Raw genomic sequence first — 19,430 nt, 5'->3', positions numbered from 1 at the left:
TATCCAAAAATAGAAACAGGAATAACATTTTAGGTCTCTAAAATAGGTAAATAGAAACTATAATGTGGGACTGAGGGAGTATTCTTTTTAGAAAGTTTATTTTTAGTTAACTCTATTTGGGTAAGTTTAATACTTTGCAATTTACTAGTCTATCCTACTTGCTTTATCCTTCGTTCTCATTCTCTCTCCTCCCCTTAAAAAATTGAATGCGTCAATTAAATAGAAACGGATGAAGTATATTATTATGTACTCCCTCCGTTTCACAATGATGTTCCTGTTTGGAATCTTTGACTTTAAAAAAATAAGTGAGAATCTTCTAAATTTCTCTCAATCTATAAGAACAAATATAGTCATGTGGATCTAGTCTTAATTCGACTTGATGAGTACATTATTAATACCTAACTTTTATAATTTGGGAAATTCTCAACGGCGACCCCCTTTTTTTTGGATTATACAGAATGACATTATTTTAAAAATTTATCCCACTAATAACCTTATTTCATTAAATAGTCAATTAAAATTAACTATAGTTAGTTTTTTTAAAGAAAAAAAAAACAGTTAGGAAAATTAACAACCACAACCATCAATCCACACCACCATCTTCACCAGCCAGCCACCGCCATATCCCTTCCCCTTTCACTGCCGGCAACCCCAACCATTCATTTCTCCGGCATTGTCGTCATTCTACGTCACCACTCCAGTCCACCGCCACAACCTCAATCGCTAATCACTTTCAAAGTCCATGCCTTCCAATCGATACTACAATGGCGCAGTTGCAGCAGCAGAAGCTGCCTCATCACCATCATCTCAATCTTGATTTCAGTTTTGACAAAACGCCAAAAATTGCAATTCTCAATCAACGATTTCACTACTCATCCGAATCGACTTCGAACCCTAACCCTAGCCCGAATATGAAGCATCAGGAGATTGAAGGTCCAACAGTGGAAAAGGATGAATCCTCTCGCAAACGAAAGCAGGGAGGTGACACGATCTCTACTCAAAACCATGTACAATGTCAGCGGGATTCTTGCTTTGTTAGGTCTGGCTCATTTGGGCATTGGTACTTACTAATGTTACTGTTATACCAATTGATGAAGAGGGAAAGTTGTAGAGATTTGAGATTAAGAGAGAGAAGAACGAGGGAGGGTCGTCGGCGGGGTTTGGGGTTCTCGGTGACGGTGGGCTGGAATAGCGTCGCTGGCGGGGGGAACGGGGAACCTTAGGCGCTGGCAGTTAAGGGGGTGGAGATAGAGGTGGTGGTGGTGGACTGGTGTTTTGGGGCTAGCTGGGTTGGTGAAAAAAAAGGGGGCATTTCTGTCATTTCACTATTTTGGTTAACCATGGTTTAATTTTATGTTAAAACTCCATCATTAATGTCATCTTTAGGAGAAAAAAGAAAAGTAGTGTCATTTTGTATAATCCAAAAAAGGGGGTTACCGTTGGTGCGTAGCAGAAGTTGGGGGTCGCCGTTGAGAATTTCCCTTATTATTTTTGATAATGTGAGATTAAAGATATTTGCGGTCATAGATAAGTAAAAACTTGCATCGATTTACGTAAACAGGAACATCATTCTGAAACGGAGACACTATAAATTATATACATTAGTCAAATTAAATCAAATAAAAAACATGAAAAGTCAAAATACTTCACTTATTTAAACACGGAGAAAGTACAAATAATCAAAACTAATCGTTAAAAAAGGAAACCGGAAAGAGAAAAACAACCGAGGGAGCAACAATCCGAAGAAAGGAAGAAAACTAGAGAGAAGAGCGTGTAAACTTACCCAGCAAAAAACCTCTTCTTCCCAAACTCACCAAAAAGTCTTCCAACGGTTCGATTTCCTCTCTTTCTCTCTCCTCCCCAAAACCTTAAAAGGTATTCAAATTTCAAAAATTTCCAATTTTACAGGTTTTAGCCACCATGAACATCTTTAAGAAGAAACCTACTGCCAAAGGTACTTATTTTTCGCCCTAATTTTCTATATTTTGATTGATTTCCTCACTTTTCTAAAGCTTGAATTACTGCAATTTCTGGTTCTTTATTTTAATTAAGCTTGATTATAAGTATTCAACCCTTTTAAATTTGGTATTTGATCAATTATTTTAATTTTACTAAGTTTATGGAGTTGTCATGATCTTTAATCACAGAGGCACTTCGGGAAAGTAAGAGAGAAATGGCAAATGCTACCCGAGGTATTGTTTGATTTTTAATTTTACTCAAATGATTTTCTTGAATTGTTGATTAATTGATGTTATATTCTACTTTGGAGTTTATTTTTTAGTAAATTAAGTGATCATTAGAGTAATTATACTTCAATTGAATGTATTAATGTATGTGAAATGGGAATACATTAGTGCTCATACATTTCTTATGAAGTTATGAGCTCTTAGTTTCGACTTTCGATTGTATTACTTAAACTTCATTTGAAGCTCATCACTTTACCTAGGGAAGTCTTCATAGGTGGGTAACTGTTGAATTGGGGGTTTCATTGGACAAAACTTCTTAATTATGTACAGACTTTGAAATTTGATCGACTAGAAGTTTGAATTACTACTTGCACGATTTTGATACTTGATTTGTTTAATTTAGCTATTGGGGTTAACTGCTAATGATTATAATTCAATTAATAGGTTTGATCACCCAATATATTGTGCTGCTGTCGTCATGTAATAATCTATGCTGATTTGTATGGTGTACTTACCTTTATTTCAGGCATCGAAAAGGAAATTTCAGCGCTGCAAGTGGAAGTATGCCAATTATGTTATCTGTTCTGACTTTTTATTTAGGCTTGACTTCTTGAGTATGTATGCCTGATGTAATATGCTATGATGACAGGAAAAGAGGCTGGTAGCTGAAATTAAAAAAACTGCAAAAACAGGCAATGAGGTAGGGCATACTCCAACCACCCCCCCCCCCCCCAAAAAAAAAAAAAAAAAAAAAAAAAAAAAAAAAAAAAAACCCAAAAAAGATAACACTTAAAAATGGAAGGAAAAAATCCCTCAATGGTGATTGTATATGTGAATGTCGGAAGTGTTTGTATTTCGGCTGCTAACACTTATCTTAGGATACATCTATCTCTGTGTTCCAATTTTTTGCCCTGAAATTGATAACTTTACTCAAGTAGTATCTAATCTGCAGGCTGCAACTAAGATTCTTGCCCGTCAGCTGGTTAGACTTAGAAAACAAATTGCTAATCTGCAAGGCAGTCGAGCACAAATGAGAGGTATAGCGACACACACGCAGGTGCACCTTCGAACTCCCTTCTATTTTCTTAGAGTCGTTAACTAAAATTTCCATTAATGCAAATCTCTGACCTTGACATTGTATTGCCCTTCTACAGGCTATGCATGCCCAATCCTCTGTTGCTACTGGCTTGAAGGGTGCCACCAAAGCAATGTCAGCGATGAATAAGGTTTGAACACACACCATTTACAATTTTACATACAGTGGATATATTTTCATGTTCAATTGGGTTTATCTGTTTAAATTCTTATAAATATTACTGATAAGTACTTATTATGATTCCCCCCCCCCCCAACCCAAAAAAAAAAAAGTGCACTGACATCAGAATTGATTTATGGTTTTCTATTTTGTTAGCAAATGGCACCCGCAAAACAAATGAAAATATTGCAAGATTTTCAGAAACAATCCGCCCATATGGACATGACAGTAAGTTTTACCAATGCTGCCGCATTCCTCTGTGAAGTATGCATCCTTTTTTTTTTGACAGGAAAGTGTGGACCTTGATTTTCAATCTTCTGTGCAGACTGAAATGATGTCTGATGCAATTGACGATGCTTTAGACAATGATGAGGCTGAAGAGGAAACAGACGAGTTAACAAATCAGGTTTATATCATTATCTGACAACTGAGAGTGTGCTTTGTTCTGTTAACTCAGTTTGATATTGTGCCATAGAAATAATTACTTCAGTGTATCAGATTGCTTATAGTTTATAGTTTAACCTTCTCAAGTAGCCTCGTCTTCCGTCATCTTGAATACACTGTTAAACAAGATATGTATGGTAAATGTTAGTTGCTATATTAAGGGAACATGAGTTTAAACTTCAAAAATTAGAATTCGTTCTAGAAAATGCTTCAAATAATCTGCATTCTGCTGTCATGGGAACACTGATTTTGTTGATTTTCATTCGAGTTAGTGATATATGGATGAAACAGATTTAACTGTGCCTCATCTTCTCATTTTAATAATGTGTTCATCACTGTTCAGGTGCTTGATGAAATTGGAGTTGATGTTGCTTCACAGGTTGGTATTGGTCCAATTTTTTTTTTTTTTTTTTTTTTTTTTAACATTTCAAGCTATGTTAAAACAATATTGATGGTTATCTTCCTTGATTTTATTGCAGTTGTCAGCAGCTCCAAAGGGGAAAATTGCTGGAAAGAAAACTGAAGAAGTCAGCACGTAAGTAGACCTCTCTCTGGCCCCTTTTTATATTATAATTCATTATGTATCGGTCACTTGCATTATTTATTTTGTAATTCCAGCATAGCAGAAGATCAATAGCTGGTAGCATTAGTTACTTTTAACTATATACGAAGTATGTAACTACCAGCAAAGGGTTTGTTAATGGCATGTATCTTATACCTGAGTAGGTAGTTCAAACCTGACCTTATACAGATTCTCTAGCTACCTTATTTGATTGGTAGATTGCTTATTTGCTTGATTATGTGGGTATCAGATACACTCTCATGTGATCCTCTAATATTTAGGGGCCGTTTGGTTCGCAAAGTGGAATCGGAATGGAATGGGGAAAGGGTATGGAGGAGAATGGAATGAAACCCTTCAAATTTGCTATGTTGTTTGTTTAATAACAAAGGGAAACAAATCCCACCACCACACCACCACCTAATTCCACCTTTTCCAGCCACCATCCATCCACCAAACCACTCACCGCACCTCCCCCACCATTCGCCGCCCTACGCCACCCCTCCCCCACCCCTGCACAGCTCATCCCTCCCCCAAAAAACCACCCTTAGCCCAGAAAAACCCAAAAACCCACCCCCTCACCGTAAAACTCATCGGCCGACCCTCCCCCACCCTCGAAACCCTAGCGCCTAGGGTTTCGATGGTGGGGGAGGGCCGGTCGATGAGTTTTACGGTGAGGGGGATGGGTTTTTTTTAGGTTTGTTAGGTTTTTCGATGGTGGGTTTCGAGAGTGAGGATGGCCGACGAAGGGAGGGAAGGTGCGGCGAGGGGTGCGGGGAGAGGCGGCGAGTGATGACGACGCTGGCCGTGGTGCGGCGAGGGGTGGGGGAGAGGCGGCCGACGGATCTAAGTGGAGGGGAGGGTTATGCGTGGGTGAGGGAATGATTTTCCGGTGAGAGAAGGGGCGGCGAGGTTCCGGTGAGGGGCGGCGAGGGTCGGGGGATGGCGGCGAGATTCCGGTGAGGGTCAGCGAAGTTCCGGCGAGAAGTGGCCTGGGTGAGGGTGGTTGATGTGGGTACGGTGGTGGTTGGGGAAAGGGAATGGGAAAGGCTAGGGGGGTGGGGAATGGGAGTAGAAGCTTTTTGGGTAATCAAAGGGGAAAGGGAATGATAGAAATGCAAAAAAAAAAAACAACAAAGGGAATGATTATTACCGCGAACCAAACTGCCCCTTAGGGTTTTTGCAGATTCAGCTAGATTCTCCTTGTATCCTAACTACAAATGAAGACAAAATTGCTTATGAAAGAAAAAAAAAAGTTTAGGGCATGTTCCCGGCTCTGAGCTTAAAATTCTTTTGGAAGCTAGGTTAGGCTAACATGTTCCCCACGTCCAGTCTTACCCTGATGAGATTAAAAGTTAATGTTCATCATCATAGTACACAGTTGTAGGAAAATTAATATCAGTAGTCTTAATAGTATTCCGTATTAGGTATCACTAATAGAATACTAATAGTTGAAAAAATACTCAGTGTCTTTTCTGATTTTGGTTCAATGATTGATCCGTGGTATCTAATTAACTCAATATTTAATATGTTTTCCATCCTGATTTTGAATTTGATTTCAATCATGGTCAAAGAATAATTTCAATGTAAACTTTGTTAGGCATAATAGAAGCAAAACACAATAAGTAAAGAAGATAACATGAGCAAAGCAAAGGTGCAAAAGATAAAAATGAAAAACGCTATCATTACGTGGTAAACCCTCCATGGCTAGTAGGGAAAAATCTACCAATGTGTAATGAACTAACTTAGGGGAGGGTATTACGGGTAATTTAGTATGTTAGTAGTCATCAAATGTAGTACATAATAAGGGAAAATGGGCAATGACCCAAAGATGCCACCTGTGCGCATGAGACAAAAACTTAGTCTAGAATCATCCTAGGGATAGAGAATGTAAATATATATTTTTAGAGAGATATTGGTAAGGATAGGCAGAAATTTGTATTGAAGGGAAACCTTAGAGAGTCATGGCCTAAAGCCATTTTTAGAGAGTGATAGCCTCAAGCTATTGTGAGAGTAATATCCTAAAGCTATTAACCTATCATTTGTAACCCTCTTTTGCCATTGTCAATTAATATTCAAGCTTCCATCTTTATTATTTCTTCATATTCAATCAATTTACAAAAATCAGATTATATAGTTCACTCAACGAATCAATCTTTTTCTCTCTATTTTCCTATTATTTGTGTGAGTTAAATTAGCAGATTATGTAGTCCATTACACAATGTCACTAATCCTTCAACGAATATCAGTAACCCCCTCTCAATACTCCTTAAGTCCGTAATTTGCAACCATTCGCATCTCAAGAACTCTAATCTAGATTCTTACGCGTGTTCGAATGTTTGACACATATCCCAAACATTACAACCCCTCATTCAAGACTATATTTTGTATCCTAAAAGTGTTTATAAATTCTCTCACTGCTTTATTATACATCCAATGACCCCAAACCCTCTTTATATAGAAGTTAGATTCTTACTCTACTAAGTAAACAATATTCAAAAATTTATCCTACGTTTAGAATATTAGAAGGATATTAGGATACTAAATATTATCTTCCTAATAATGAAATAGGAACATAAATATTAGAGAATCCTAAAACAACCTAGCTAAGGAAACTAAGTTACTCCACAAGCAAAACCTGCTTAATCACCTCTTGCTTTCTCCACACACGGACATGGGCTATGGTCTCAGTTGTGGCACCGTGATTGTACTCGTAATGCTTTTGCTTCAGTTCTTTGTTTCACTTGCTATGTTCTTTGACCTCTTTTGCAAAAGAATTTGTAACCTACCATGTATCTTCTGACAACAGTCACCCCACTAACTATGTTGAGCTTGCCATATCCATAAAATTCTCCCCTCTAGCCTAACAGGTCCAACTCTTTGATCGAAACCCACTATTTATACCCTAACAACTTCCTTATTGGGTTTTTACCCAACCAACTTTAGATGGTACTTTTGTGTAACCTAATTTTGGCACACACACCCCTGGACCCTCCTCCCCTACAGACTTTGAAACAATAGCAAGCAATGGTCCAGAGCACTCATAAAGAATCAACTAATGGCCTGAACATATTGAATACCACTTAGAACTTAGAAGTGAATAGGATTTAAAATAATATCTTTAGAAAAGAATTTGCCGTCCCTTAGTACATTCTAACACAAGTCCTGTCTTCATGTTTCACATAACTAGAAAAGTTGTAAATCAACCATGACTGCTGGTTCATCAAATTCACATTGCAACTATACTTTTGTTAGATTGATGAAATGTGCTCCCTTTTCTCGCTTTAGCTTTCAACAAGTCATTTTAGTAGTTGGGTAGCTTCTGCTAACTATTAGCCTTACATAGAGCTGAGATCAGATACTCGCACTCAGTTTACTTTTTCAATCACCCTTACAAGAACTGCTTAGGTTACTTCTTTATTTTGTGCTCATATTGTTGAATTTAATTTCAGTCATGTTTCCCAACTTTCGGCACGCAACCCAAGCTCAATCTGGCAACATAAACAAAACTTGCTTGTCACTCTTTTTCTGTTTTCACATACTGCCATTGCTAAGAAGTATTATCCTATTTTAGCCTTGTGTCTATCTTTCTGCTTTTCAAAAATCTATCTATGAGACTCTTGATCCTTCCCCTTTACTGGTTTTCATGTAGCAATCAACATTGCCAATTTCCACTCAGATGGAAATATGGAATCTTTTGTCTGCTTACTACATTACGGGAAAATACAAGTTTATCATCATGATAAACAAAAAAAACGTTTATCTAGTGGCATGTTTGTAAATAAATCAACAACTTTTTATTAAATGTGTGCCTCAAATGTTGATTTATTTATGAAAATGCCATGCTAACTTGGATTTTTTTGTTGATTTATTTACCGAAATGTCACTAGATAAACGATCGTTGTTTATCATGATGATAAACTGGGGTTTCCTTACATTACTTATATAGGCTCCTTATTTACTTTCGAAAAATTGGTACGAAGTGTAATTTTTTGGCTGGCTGAAGAGTTGAGGACCTGGGGTGTTTGTTTCATGTGTCGCGGCGTGGCTAAACAACAAATACGAATTGTATGACGGCTGTGGTAAGATGGTGGTTAATGGTAGCAAATGATAATGATATCAGAAAGGGAGATTAAAAACTTTAAAAATTTCAGAAGTTAGAACTGTCCGTTTGGTACGTAGTTAATAATAGTGGTAAAGAAAATGGATTTTTTGTATAAATTTGTAAGAAAATTAATGCTCATTCCCAATGCTTCACCCCCAAAATATTACTTTTTCTTCACCAAATTGCATTACCATCCATTACCATTTGGGGGTGGTTTGGATAGTAAGGGATATTTATGAAGAAAAACACAAGTTTGGGGATGAGATTGCATTTCTGTGGATATTAGGGCGTTATTTTGCTTGTCAAATTACTCTTAAATTCATTTCATTTTTGCTATTTAAAACTAGCTACCAAACAAACAAGCCAAAAGTGGTGATGGAATAGCATCACGTGAATTGTAATGTGGAGTAGTCAAACCTACTTGTCTCGTAGAGTCGTAGTAGTTGTAGAGGATGGGAAGATATAGTCTTCTTTAGGCAAAGTTGGTGGGACTATGGGACATAGAAGTGTGTGCTCCCATAGTTGGCTGGTACTATGTACCATTTTCTCTAGGGGCTTACTCTTGTACTAAAATCAAATTCTCTCATTTCATCCTCCATGATATACTTCCTACTTTTTCTTGCACCGCAGGACACCAACCTAATGCAACTATTTTTTTATGTACTACCTCCGTTAAAAGTTATTTGCAACATTTGCCATTTTTGGTTGCTATTGATTATGTGCAACAATTTTTTTTCTTTTCACTTTTAGTAACTTTTTGCCAACAAAATGACCATATTACCCTTACTTAAACAATTTAGACATCTAATTAAATCACTAACCTAATTTAACTTTTTAGCTAATGAATCTGATTATTGTAATCATTTTCACCAAAAAGCATTCATCTTCATCAAAATCATTCATCTCCCTAACCCTTCTTCAATTGAAATCTCCAGAATTTAAACCCTAATCCTACATTTTGGTTCATCTTCCCCCTTCTCTCTCCTATTGCGATTTGGGTTTGAGTTCGTCGTGGGTCCGAGTTCGTGGATTTGGGTTCGTCTGATTCATGGGTTCGAGTTCGTGGGGTGGTTTTAGGGGTTTCAGATCTGGTTTGTGGGGGTGGCGTGAGTTTCGTGGGGATGGATTTCAGATGTGGTTCGTGGGGGTGGCGTGAGTTTCGTGGGGATGGATTTCAGATCTGGTTCGTGGGGGTGGCGTGAGTTTTATGGGGTAGTTTTAGGGGTTTCAGATCTGGTTTCGTGGTGGTGGCTTAATTGGGAGTAATTCAATTCGTGGTGGTTCCGATTTAATTGGGTTTCGTGGTGGTTTGCTGGGTTCGTGGTGGTTTTGGCTGGTTCGTGGTGGTTTTGGCTGGTTCGTGGTGGTTTGTTGTGTTCGTGGTGGTTTGCTGGGTTCGTGGGTGGTTTGTTGGGTTCGTGGTTGGGTTTCGGTGGTTTTGGCTGGGTTCGTGGTTGGGTTTCGGTGGTGGTTTTGGGTTCTGAGTGTCGGTGGGTTTGGTGGTTCTGGTCGTTGTCGGTGGTTTTGGTGGTGGTTCTGGGGTTTCGGTGGTTATGGGTTTTTGTTTGATTGTTTTTTTTTTATTTAGGTAGGATTAATACTTAACCAAGTGCCCTTATTTTTCAATAATCATGCTTTAAAAGTTTTGACTAGGAGTCCGTGCTACCCCCCTTTGTTGCAAATAACTGTTAACGGAGGTAGTATATAAATTATGGTACATTATATTCTCACAAAATATTCACCCATGTTTTAGCTTTTCATTTGGATTTATTCCTCTTCGACTCATACTTTTGGGCAACAGTTAGATTTCTAGAGTTGCCTTGACTTTATTTCACGCTTTCATTATGGTTTAACATGATGAAACTTTTAGATATACTGACATTCTGTCAATTGTATAATACTATAACTCTACCTGGATAAAAAAATTTCAAAATAGAGAGCAAATGTGTTCCTTTCGATCATTCAAAATGCGTACGTCTATTTGTTTTATTCATCTTTCTTATTTGGGGTATGCCACCTCAGACTCAAAATTTAACCCACATAAATCACGGCAGAGGCAAGATTATCAAGAATTGAGTGAACAAGAGATAAATGGAATAAGAGGAAGACAAAATCAGAGGTAGTGTTGGTGGTGGTGGGTGGAGAAGAGTAAGGTTGGGAGGGGTGAGATATATAGGGAAAAAAGGATAAGCGGGTAATTTATTTAAAGGGGAAAATTACTCTTTAGGGGAGGGGGAGCTGGGAAACAAAATTACTGTATTGAGAGTAATAATACCCTTATAACTGTATCCTCAATCCGGCAATACAAAACATCATTTTTTTTCCCCTCCCTCAAAAAAATTCCTGCATGTTATGTTAGACTTGACAATATCTTGTGAAAAATCTGCTTTAGGTAGTGCATCAAACAAACTTTTAGCTCCTTGTATAAAGCAAATGCTGTTATATTACTTGATACTGCCATCCTATGTGTCTTTGATTGCTTCTCATATATGGACAACTCCAATGAGTTTGTGACCGACCGCTCTTTAGCCTTGACCATCTTGATAATTTGCTGCATTTGGCTTAAGATTTTCATCACTTTCAATTAGGCTCTTTTTACAATCACCACTTGCTACAGGGCTACCATGATCATTGGCTATACCAACTTTGCTCACAAGGCTTTCCTTTCCCTTTTAATGCTGTTCTCTTTGGTGTACTTTACTTTAGAAATTGAGAAAAGTCATCTAAATCATATATGTAGCAAAGGAGCTGAAGTGTTTTATTATGAAAGTGATGAGATGGCAATGTTGACGGTTGTCAGCCTAAGGGCCTAACTTTTTAGTAGAATCATTGTTGATCATCTGAAAGTTGGCCCTTGAGTTTCCTCTTATATGTGTATGTATGCTCATGACCTCATGTCTCTGAGCTTTTTAGTTTTTAATGTAGCTGATGAGTCATGGGTTTCATGGCTGACTTTGCTCTACTTGGACATTTCTTCTGTGTTCAAGAATCGGGTATCTTCATGTATATGGAAGCAATTGATCCGAAACTATGGCTTGCTTTATTTGCTGGCTGAACTATTTATGTTGTGGGAGATTACTGGAAAAAAGGGTTTTATTGTAGGACATGCATATTTGATACATATAGTGAAATGTTGAAATGACCAGGAAGAAAAAGACCATATTTGTCTCTGAGTATCTTTTCATTACCCGTGAATTTCAAGCATTGAATATTTAGTTCTTGTCAGTCATCACCCTCTCATCATTTTATATAGCAATGTATGGTTTTAGTTCTAGCTGGGGATTCACTATTATTTGGGGCATTTTGGTGCCAGTTCTGTGTGACCTGTTCTTATATCTTATTTAACTTACTGTGGAACATGAAATTGATTAACTAGATTTATCAATTGTGTGGCATTTTCCTTCTCTCTTTCTTCAGGTCCGGCATTGATTGATTAACTAGATTTATCAATTGTGTGGCATTTTCCTTCTCTCTTTCTTCAGGTCCGGCATTGATGATCTAGAGGAGAGACTGGCTGCGCTCAGGGGTACATGAACCTTTCAGTGCAAGCCTTCATTGGTTATTGCAAATTGATGCTTACTAGTACTTACTCCGATGTGCTACAGATAAACCTTACGGTGAGGGAGGGAGGAAGCTTAGCGAGCTGATTTTCTTCTCGTTAGTTGTCATTTGTATAATTCATATGCATTTTAATGACCAAGCAGTTGTTTTCCTGAGCCATCTTTCTGATTTGAGTTCGTTAATATTTAACAACAAAAATTGTATTCAGTGGACCAGTAATATTGTTTTGTATATAGTGTTTTGTGTATACTGCTTACGTTCCTAGCTGAATTTACTTTTTAAAATTCAGTTTCAAATTGAGATTAGTTTGTGCCGTGAATTGACTAATTAAACTTTTTTTACTCCACATCTATGATTGACAGTTAAGTCTGTCTGAATTTGGTTTAGAGATGTCAAACAACCTGTCTTCTTCGGAGGTGGGAGAACTTGTAAGGCCATGCTGTATTAGTTGACGAATCAACAATAGAGCTCAAGGTTTATGTTTATTGACATTTCATCTTTTCCCTACCTGTTAAAAATTATGAGTTAACTCTTAGAAATAGTGATGGACAATTACTCCGTATATTCTTTAAAATGTTTATTTACTTAATTGCCCCCATTAATGCTAATTAGCTATTTTTTTAAACTTTTAAGAATAGTGTATAGACATTTATACCTCTATAAATATTTGTTTACGTATTTTCCCTCATTAATATTACTAACAACTAAAGTTGTGATGTATAGTCAAACCGTAAGAGCTTTCCGAACATTACTAGCTATGACGCGCGTGTTAGCCATCCTAGTTATTACTGCTAATAAAATATGTTGAGACAAAGGTAAGTTGATGTATTTAGTGAAAACATGTTTACATAAAAACAAGTTTAGATAATATAATTTTAGACAAAGTAGGTTTAGATAATTTAATTTATGACAAAATAAGTCTGATAATGCAAATTTGTGAAATTCTTATTTTTTTAACCCTTTATTTTAGGGTAGATCATCCAAAAATTTGGTAAAATCTTTTTCTAAATCATTTGTTGTATAATCACTCTTTTTTCAAAAAAAAAATAAAAATGTAGCCTTTCCACTTTATTTAAGCTAAAAATTAAATAATGTTAAGTGCAAAATTGATACTCCCTCCGTTTTTAATACTTGTCACTTTTCATTTTCGGCCGTTTTTAAATACTGCTTCATTTTTTTATTTGAAAAGCTTTTACAATATTTAATCCATTTCTCTCAATTAGTAGACCCAACATAAATTATACTTCGTATTTTATTAATTTCATATTCTCTCTCCTCCAATTCTCTCTACTACTTTTGTTTTTTACAATTTTTTATTCTTCCACATACCCCACTATCTCCATATTTTATTACTTTCTCCAATTTTTCCTAAAATTCCGCATATACAGAACTGGTGCATAAAAAATGGAACAAGTATTTAAAAACGGATAGAGTAGTAATAAAAGTCATCTCTATTCACACTCCCAACAAAAAGAAAAAGCGGGCAGAAAAGAACACACATTTTGCTGTTTGCCCCCAACATTTATAACTTTGGACTTTAGTCTAGCCTTACAAACTTTAATCGACATAATCCAGCCTATAGCAGACTTACTCTTACGGCTAAATACCTTCATAGGTAACCTAAAGTGCTGTTAGCTGATTTTCATGACAATTGAAATTCATGCTACATCTCCTTTCTTTTTCATTTGCACAAGCACAAACAAGATTGTCGACATGTAATTTCCTATTTCCTTCCATTGACAAGTTTTGTACCGTTAATTCGTTAATGCAGTACTACTCGTGCAGTCATACTAATTATGATAAACTAATTTCGGACATATCCATAAGTATTAGGTACTTGTAATTATTAAGACATGTAAAAACTCTTATGATCATATAAATGGTCGATAATTACACCACAATTAGCGGCTAGTAGTATTGATCTGTACGTACGGCTATATAGCTCATAAGTCATAACCCATCCAAAGTGCTAGCATATATGAAAATGAAGCACCTTTCGATAATTTATTATCGCGTTTGAAATAATTAGAAATTTAAATGTAGCAAATGATTTTCAAACTAAAAGTACTTTAATAATATTGCAAAATCCATAATTACAAAATTTGCAGCTTAGTTAGCCCTTTAATTACAGCAAAATGCAAATCTGAAAATCTACATTTTCATTTCTACCCAAAGTTAGCCTAAAACAGAAGATGACCTAAGTCTTCCCCTCTTCACAAAAATTTGGTGAGCACTAACATAGTAATGTGTCAGTCACGTATACTAACCTCCCACAAGATAAATTGACCAAAATACCCCTAATACGAAGACCAAATACCAATTGCGACTGAGAGAGACACCGCCATTGCCATTGCCATCGACGAAAAGGGCAGCATTGGGATTTTCAGTTGTAGGACTGCAAATTCTCAAATTCCTCAAACTACCCTTAACTTGATCAACAGACCATTTCATACTCTTATCCAAGCAAATTCCAGAATTACCCTCAAGTTTAAGCTTCCCACCAATTCTAGCAACAAAAGGGGCAGAAAAGGGAATTCCACCACTTAATTGATTGTTTTGTAAATTCATCTCATTTACATGTTCCAACAACCCCAATTCTTTTGGTATTGTTCCTTCAAGTTTGTTATTGTCTAGCCCAATGTAGCTCACATTTGTCAAAAATACCCCCATAGAAGAAGGTATATTACCAACGAGACCGACACCTGAAAGACCGATTCCTAAAATACCCCTGAGATTTTTCCATATCTCCGGAATTGCCCCTCCCAGTGGATTCCCACTCAAGTAAACTTCCCTTAATCTGGGCATGTTACCCAAAAACAAAGGAATCCCAAAATTTCCAAATTTGTTGAACCCTAAATCAAGAAATTCAAGGTTTTGCAAATTCTTCAAATCTTCTGGAATTTTACCCACAAAATTATTGCAACTCAAATCAAGTTTAAGCAAAAACTTGAGATTACCCAAAGAATTTGGGATTGTACCCGTTAACCCATTTCTGCTCAAATCAAGTACCCTTAATTTCTCCAAACATCCCAAATCATTTGGAATCATTCCCATTCCCAAATTCCTATTACCAGAAATAGTAAGCTGTTCAAGCGAGGGTAATTTCGTAATTTCATCAGGGACCCCACCAGAGACGTTACTACCAGTCAAAATAAACCTCCTCAACGAAGTAAAATTACCAAAAATGCCACTGAGTGACCCAAAAAGCGCGGGATTCTCCATGAAAACGAGCTCCTCAAGCTCAGACGACACCGTTTTGAGAGAAGGAATCAAAACAGGGGAACCCGTAAAACAACGGTAGAAGAAGAGTTTACGGAGGTGAGAGAAAGAGGAGAGAGAAAGCGGGAAAGAAGAGTTGGAAGAACAAGGAGGATTATCAGAAGAATCTAGAACATACCCGAAATTGAGCTCAACAATGTGGGGAGTGAAAACGGTGTCGTTTGAGTTGGGGTTCGGGAGATAGTCGCAAATGACGCCGTGTGGGGCGGAGAGACAGAGGTCATCTGGGTAGAGAGTTCGCCATTGAATTTCTGGGTTGATTGATTCGAGAGCGAGGTAGACGGATTCCTGCTCTGCTGAGTTGAGTGGTGGGAATTGTTGTTGTTGGTGGTGGGAGAGGAGGAGGAGAGAGAAGAGGGTGAGTGTGAAGAAGAGGGTTGAAGAAGAAGATGAGAGAGAAAACGCCATTGTTGTGGAAAATGAAGGAGAGAGAAAGTGGGGTTTAGAGAGGGTTTTTAAAGAAGAGAGGAGGTTTGTTGAAGAAGAGTAGGGTGCACAGTAATACAGTTGGGTTTTTGGTTTTGTTCGATTTAGATACTCCCGCTATCACAAAATAACTGATACAGTTATACCTTATACACATGTCGATACACTAATTTAATATTAATTTTACATAAGTAAATTTTAATGAAATTTTCTAAAAAAAAAGTTGTATTATGAAACTTTATATCAAAATATTTACTCCCTCCCACCCATAAACATGATACGTTAGACTTTTTTTTACTATTCATGCAATAAATTTGACCATAATTTTTTAATAACATAATAAAATATGTTGTTAGATAGGTATTAATATAAAGTTTTATAATATAATTTTTAGAATAATTTTCATTAATATTTAATTATATAAAAATAAAGTCAAATTAGTGCATTGACATGTGTACAATGTTTAACTGTGTCGTGTATTATGGGACAGAGAGAATATCTAATAACATATTTTATGATACTCCGTAATATATTTTGTTATTAGGTTAATAAAAAAAACCGTTGCCAAAGTTAATATATGAATAGTGAAAAAAAGTCCAACGTGTTAGTTATTCTGGAACGGAGATAGTACAATTTACTCTATTTGATCCAAAATAACTGAGACAATCTAACTTTACACGTGTTGATACACTTAATTGACCTTATTTTTATTTAATTAAATATTAATAAAGGCTTTTTTTTAATAAATATTAATAAAAGTTATTAAAATAATTATATCATAAAATTTAATATTAATACCTTTCTAACAACATATTTTATGATACTCTGTACAAATATGTTTTTATTAATTTAGTAAAATATAGTCAAAGTTAATAAATAAATAGTGAAAAAAAATTAAACGTGTCAATTATTCTGGAATAGAGTGAGTATAACTTTATACGGAATTTTTAAAATATCAAATTTTTAGATTGAATTTAACGTTACTCAAATTTGATATTTTGAACATAGTATACTTTATACGGAAGCATAAGGAATTAATCTCGGATGTCTATGTTTAAAATATCAAATTTTTAGATTGAATTTAGAATAACATTAATACGATCATACGAGTATGCTTCCGTAACAGTAATTGTTTTTTATACTTTCTTTGTTTACTTCTTTTTTATTTTTATTTTTTTTTGAACCGACTTTCTTATGTATATAGCAAATTCGATTATGTATGTAGCAAATTTGGAAATTAAAACGTTACAATTAAAATTAACATAGGGTTTAAATTACTAGTTAACAAATACATAAATTAACAAATATGAAAATCAATTCGGAGTCTCGGCAAAAAAAAAAAAAAAAAAAAAAAAAAAAAAAAAAAAAAAAAAACTCAATTCGGAGTACGTTACAATTGATAGTTTACATAAGATGTAAAAATAAAATAATTTTTTTAAAAAAAAGGTAAGGTTGGGGTGAGATGTTGATTTGAGTTGATGATTTGACCTAAGTTTTGGAGGTTATTGGGAAAAGGGAAAGGAAGATGAGATGGAAGGGGATTGTCCGAAGGTTTTTTGGTTAGTCTCATCAATGAGGTTAGGAAATTTTTTTTTACTAGTTTGTGTAGTTTGGGACCTTTGGAAGGAATTTTAAGGATCATAGAAATAGACATATGCATCAATTTTGGGAAGAAAAAAAAATGAGACTGTTTTCAGAGTATATGATTAATTGCTTATAAAGTGAGTAATAAATATAGATTAATGGGTATATATTAATGTTTTCATTTCATCTTAAAAATTACGAAATATAAAGTCAAAATTAAATGCTCAGAGTTAAAATTACTCATATATAAGTAAAAAGAGGAGGTGAAAAGTAAAAATTACGAGTAAAAAGTTACTTGATCTAACCTAAATGTGTTTGGTAAGACCATTTGTAATGGTTAAATGCAAGATATGAAATCAAATCTAATATACGTTTCTTTTGTTTATTGCTACTCTGGTACTCTCTTCAATTCTACATAATCTAGCACTCCAAAATTCAATGTTTTTCGTGAGTTCAAATGGTTGATCTACATACTAAAGAATAAGGGGGAGGGGGGTAACTAATTTATATAGATGACCACTTTACTATTGAACTTGTGGGGCTCAATTCTCTTTCAACATATTCCATTGAGTATTTTATTTTTCTTCAATTATCCCATAATAATTTGACAAGTATCGACATGTTTACAATTAATCATCTCTCTGTTTCCCTCAATTAGCTTCTAGCTAAGAGGAGTTTAATTAATTATAATTATCACATGGATTTCGACTAGATTTAGTGAACTTATTTCTAATTTCCACACCACTTCAACTTCTACAAAAAAATTGTTCCTAATTACTAGGCCTCCTACATACATTTAATGGTCTCTCATTCTTCTAAGGGACGATCTTTCTTACGTTGATTTTAAATCTGGTTTACCCAATTCAATTACTCCCTCTTAATATATATATATATATATATATATATATATATATATATATATATATATATATATATATATATATATGTTTTTTTTTTTTATCTATTTATTTTCTTAAACAAACTTCCTCTTAATTAGAACTCCCGACCTCATTCCCCTTTGTACGAGTTGGCCAGACAACAAAAGTCAAAACAACAAAAAGAAACAGAAAGAGTCAATCGTTTTATTGACATCTTAACAAAGCGGTAGAACTTTATAGGAAGTGGGCATCAATGTATCATCAGTATGCAAGTAGGCATTTACCTCGTTACAATGAGGAAAAACAAGGTAAAGTGAGAAACTAATTCAGGCCTAAGCTAGCTAATCTAAGCATGGCCATTGATGCAAGCATAGTTATTGCTCCTAGTTACTTCTTGTCTCCTCAATTCCTCCTTTTAGAGCTCTTACCAAGTTACCAAGAAACTAGTTACTGGATTTATCATGTAATAAACTTAGGGTAGTTACATGTCTTGTGCATTGTTTACCACATTTCACGCATGCATGATGTATACATTAGTTGCCATTCTCTTGTCCTTGTTTTTGGTAGCTCTTTACAAATAGTGAATTACCCACTTTGTGGAAAATTGTCTAGTCATACAAACTTTAACCATTTTTTTTTACAACGATACAAAAAGAAGGCTAGCTCCAACTGACTCAATACTACAAATAAAACAAGGAGAGGGTTTAGCTCTCTTAACCAAACTAATACAAGAACTATAACGGAGAATGAGGGTACAACTATAACCATTTACTACGTATATTGCATGTAGTAGAAATAAGGATTATTGGGTACTCGTTAAAAGCAAAAAAAAGAAGATATATTATTAGGTAACTGTTGATTCAAAAATTTAAGACTTTAGTTTCATTACTACTTTTTTTAATCGTTGATAAACACATACGTGTTTGACCTATTTGGCAACCCCTTTGCCTCGTAATGATTGATCCATATTTTTATTTTTTTGAGCAATTGTTTAGATACTTAAAAAAAATAAAAAATAAAAAATAAAAAAAACTACTAGTACAAAAAACTACATATCCGATTAATATAAAGTGAAATTTTGAAGTGGATGAGTTTATTAAGTGGAGCATGCATGTAATTGTTGCCATGTGTTTTAACCTACTTTAAACATTAA

The 19,430-nt window shown here is 35.3% G+C and overlaps 2 protein-coding genes across 3 annotated transcripts; one reads left to right on the top strand and one right to left on the bottom strand.

Annotated features, from left to right (window-relative positions):
• The first annotated feature begins 1,693 nt into the window (after positions 1-1,693).
• LOC110689753 (vacuolar protein sorting-associated protein 2 homolog 3-like) lies at positions 1,694-12,429 on the top strand. Of its 2 annotated transcripts, XM_021866547.1 has the most exons (12): positions 1,696-1,831; positions 1,909-1,954; positions 2,148-2,192; positions 2,713-2,747; positions 2,836-2,886; positions 3,139-3,243; positions 3,341-3,412; positions 3,598-3,669; positions 3,767-3,847; positions 4,229-4,264; positions 4,365-4,420; positions 12,032-12,429. In XM_021866547.1, the coding sequence occupies exons 2-12, from the start codon at positions 1,921-1,923 to the stop codon at positions 12,081-12,083; spliced, it is 639 nt and encodes a 212-aa protein (XP_021722239.1). In that variant the 5' UTR covers positions 1,696-1,831; positions 1,909-1,920; the 3' UTR covers positions 12,084-12,429. The 2 variants fall into 2 exon arrangements, with proteins under 2 accessions (XP_021722237.1, XP_021722239.1); XM_021866545.1 differs by having other exon boundaries at positions 1,694-1,954.
• A 1,759-nt stretch (positions 12,430-14,188) lies between these two features.
• Positions 14,189-15,985, bottom strand: LOC110689928 (piriformospora indica-insensitive protein 2-like). The gene has a single exon (XM_021866753.1). The coding sequence runs from the start codon at positions 15,795-15,797 to the stop codon at positions 14,373-14,375; it is 1,425 nt and encodes a 474-aa protein (XP_021722445.1). The 5' UTR covers positions 15,798-15,985; the 3' UTR covers positions 14,189-14,372.
• Between the last annotated feature and the right edge of the window lie 3,445 nt (positions 15,986-19,430).

The sequence above is a fragment of the Chenopodium quinoa genome, unplaced genomic scaffold (genome assembly GCF_001683475.1).
Source record: "Chenopodium quinoa cultivar QQ74 unplaced genomic scaffold, ASM168347v1, whole genome shotgun sequence".
Lineage (NCBI taxonomy): Eukaryota > Viridiplantae > Streptophyta > Magnoliopsida > Caryophyllales > Amaranthaceae > Chenopodium > Chenopodium quinoa.
Note: the sequence above shows the minus strand (reverse complement) of the source record. Positions and strands in the feature narration are given on the sequence as shown.

What these genes read in the sequence shown, in the direction of transcription:
- LOC110689753 (XM_021866545.1), top strand. Translation starts at nt 1,921, where the DNA reads ATGAACATCTTTAAGAAGAAACCTACTGCCAAAG. An exon ending in GTATAGCGACACACACGCAG is followed by an intron (nt 3,244 to 3,340) that starts GTGCACCTTCGA and finishes GCCCTTCTACAG; the next exon opens with GCTATGCATGCCCAATCCTC. An exon ending in CCGCCCATATGGACATGACA is followed by an intron (nt 3,670 to 3,766) that starts GTAAGTTTTACC and finishes TCTTCTGTGCAG; the next exon opens with ACTGAAATGATGTCTGATGC.
- LOC110689928 (XM_021866753.1), bottom strand. Translation starts at nt 15,797, where the DNA reads ATGGCGTTTTCTCTCTCATCTTCTTCTTCAACCCTCTTCTTCACACTC.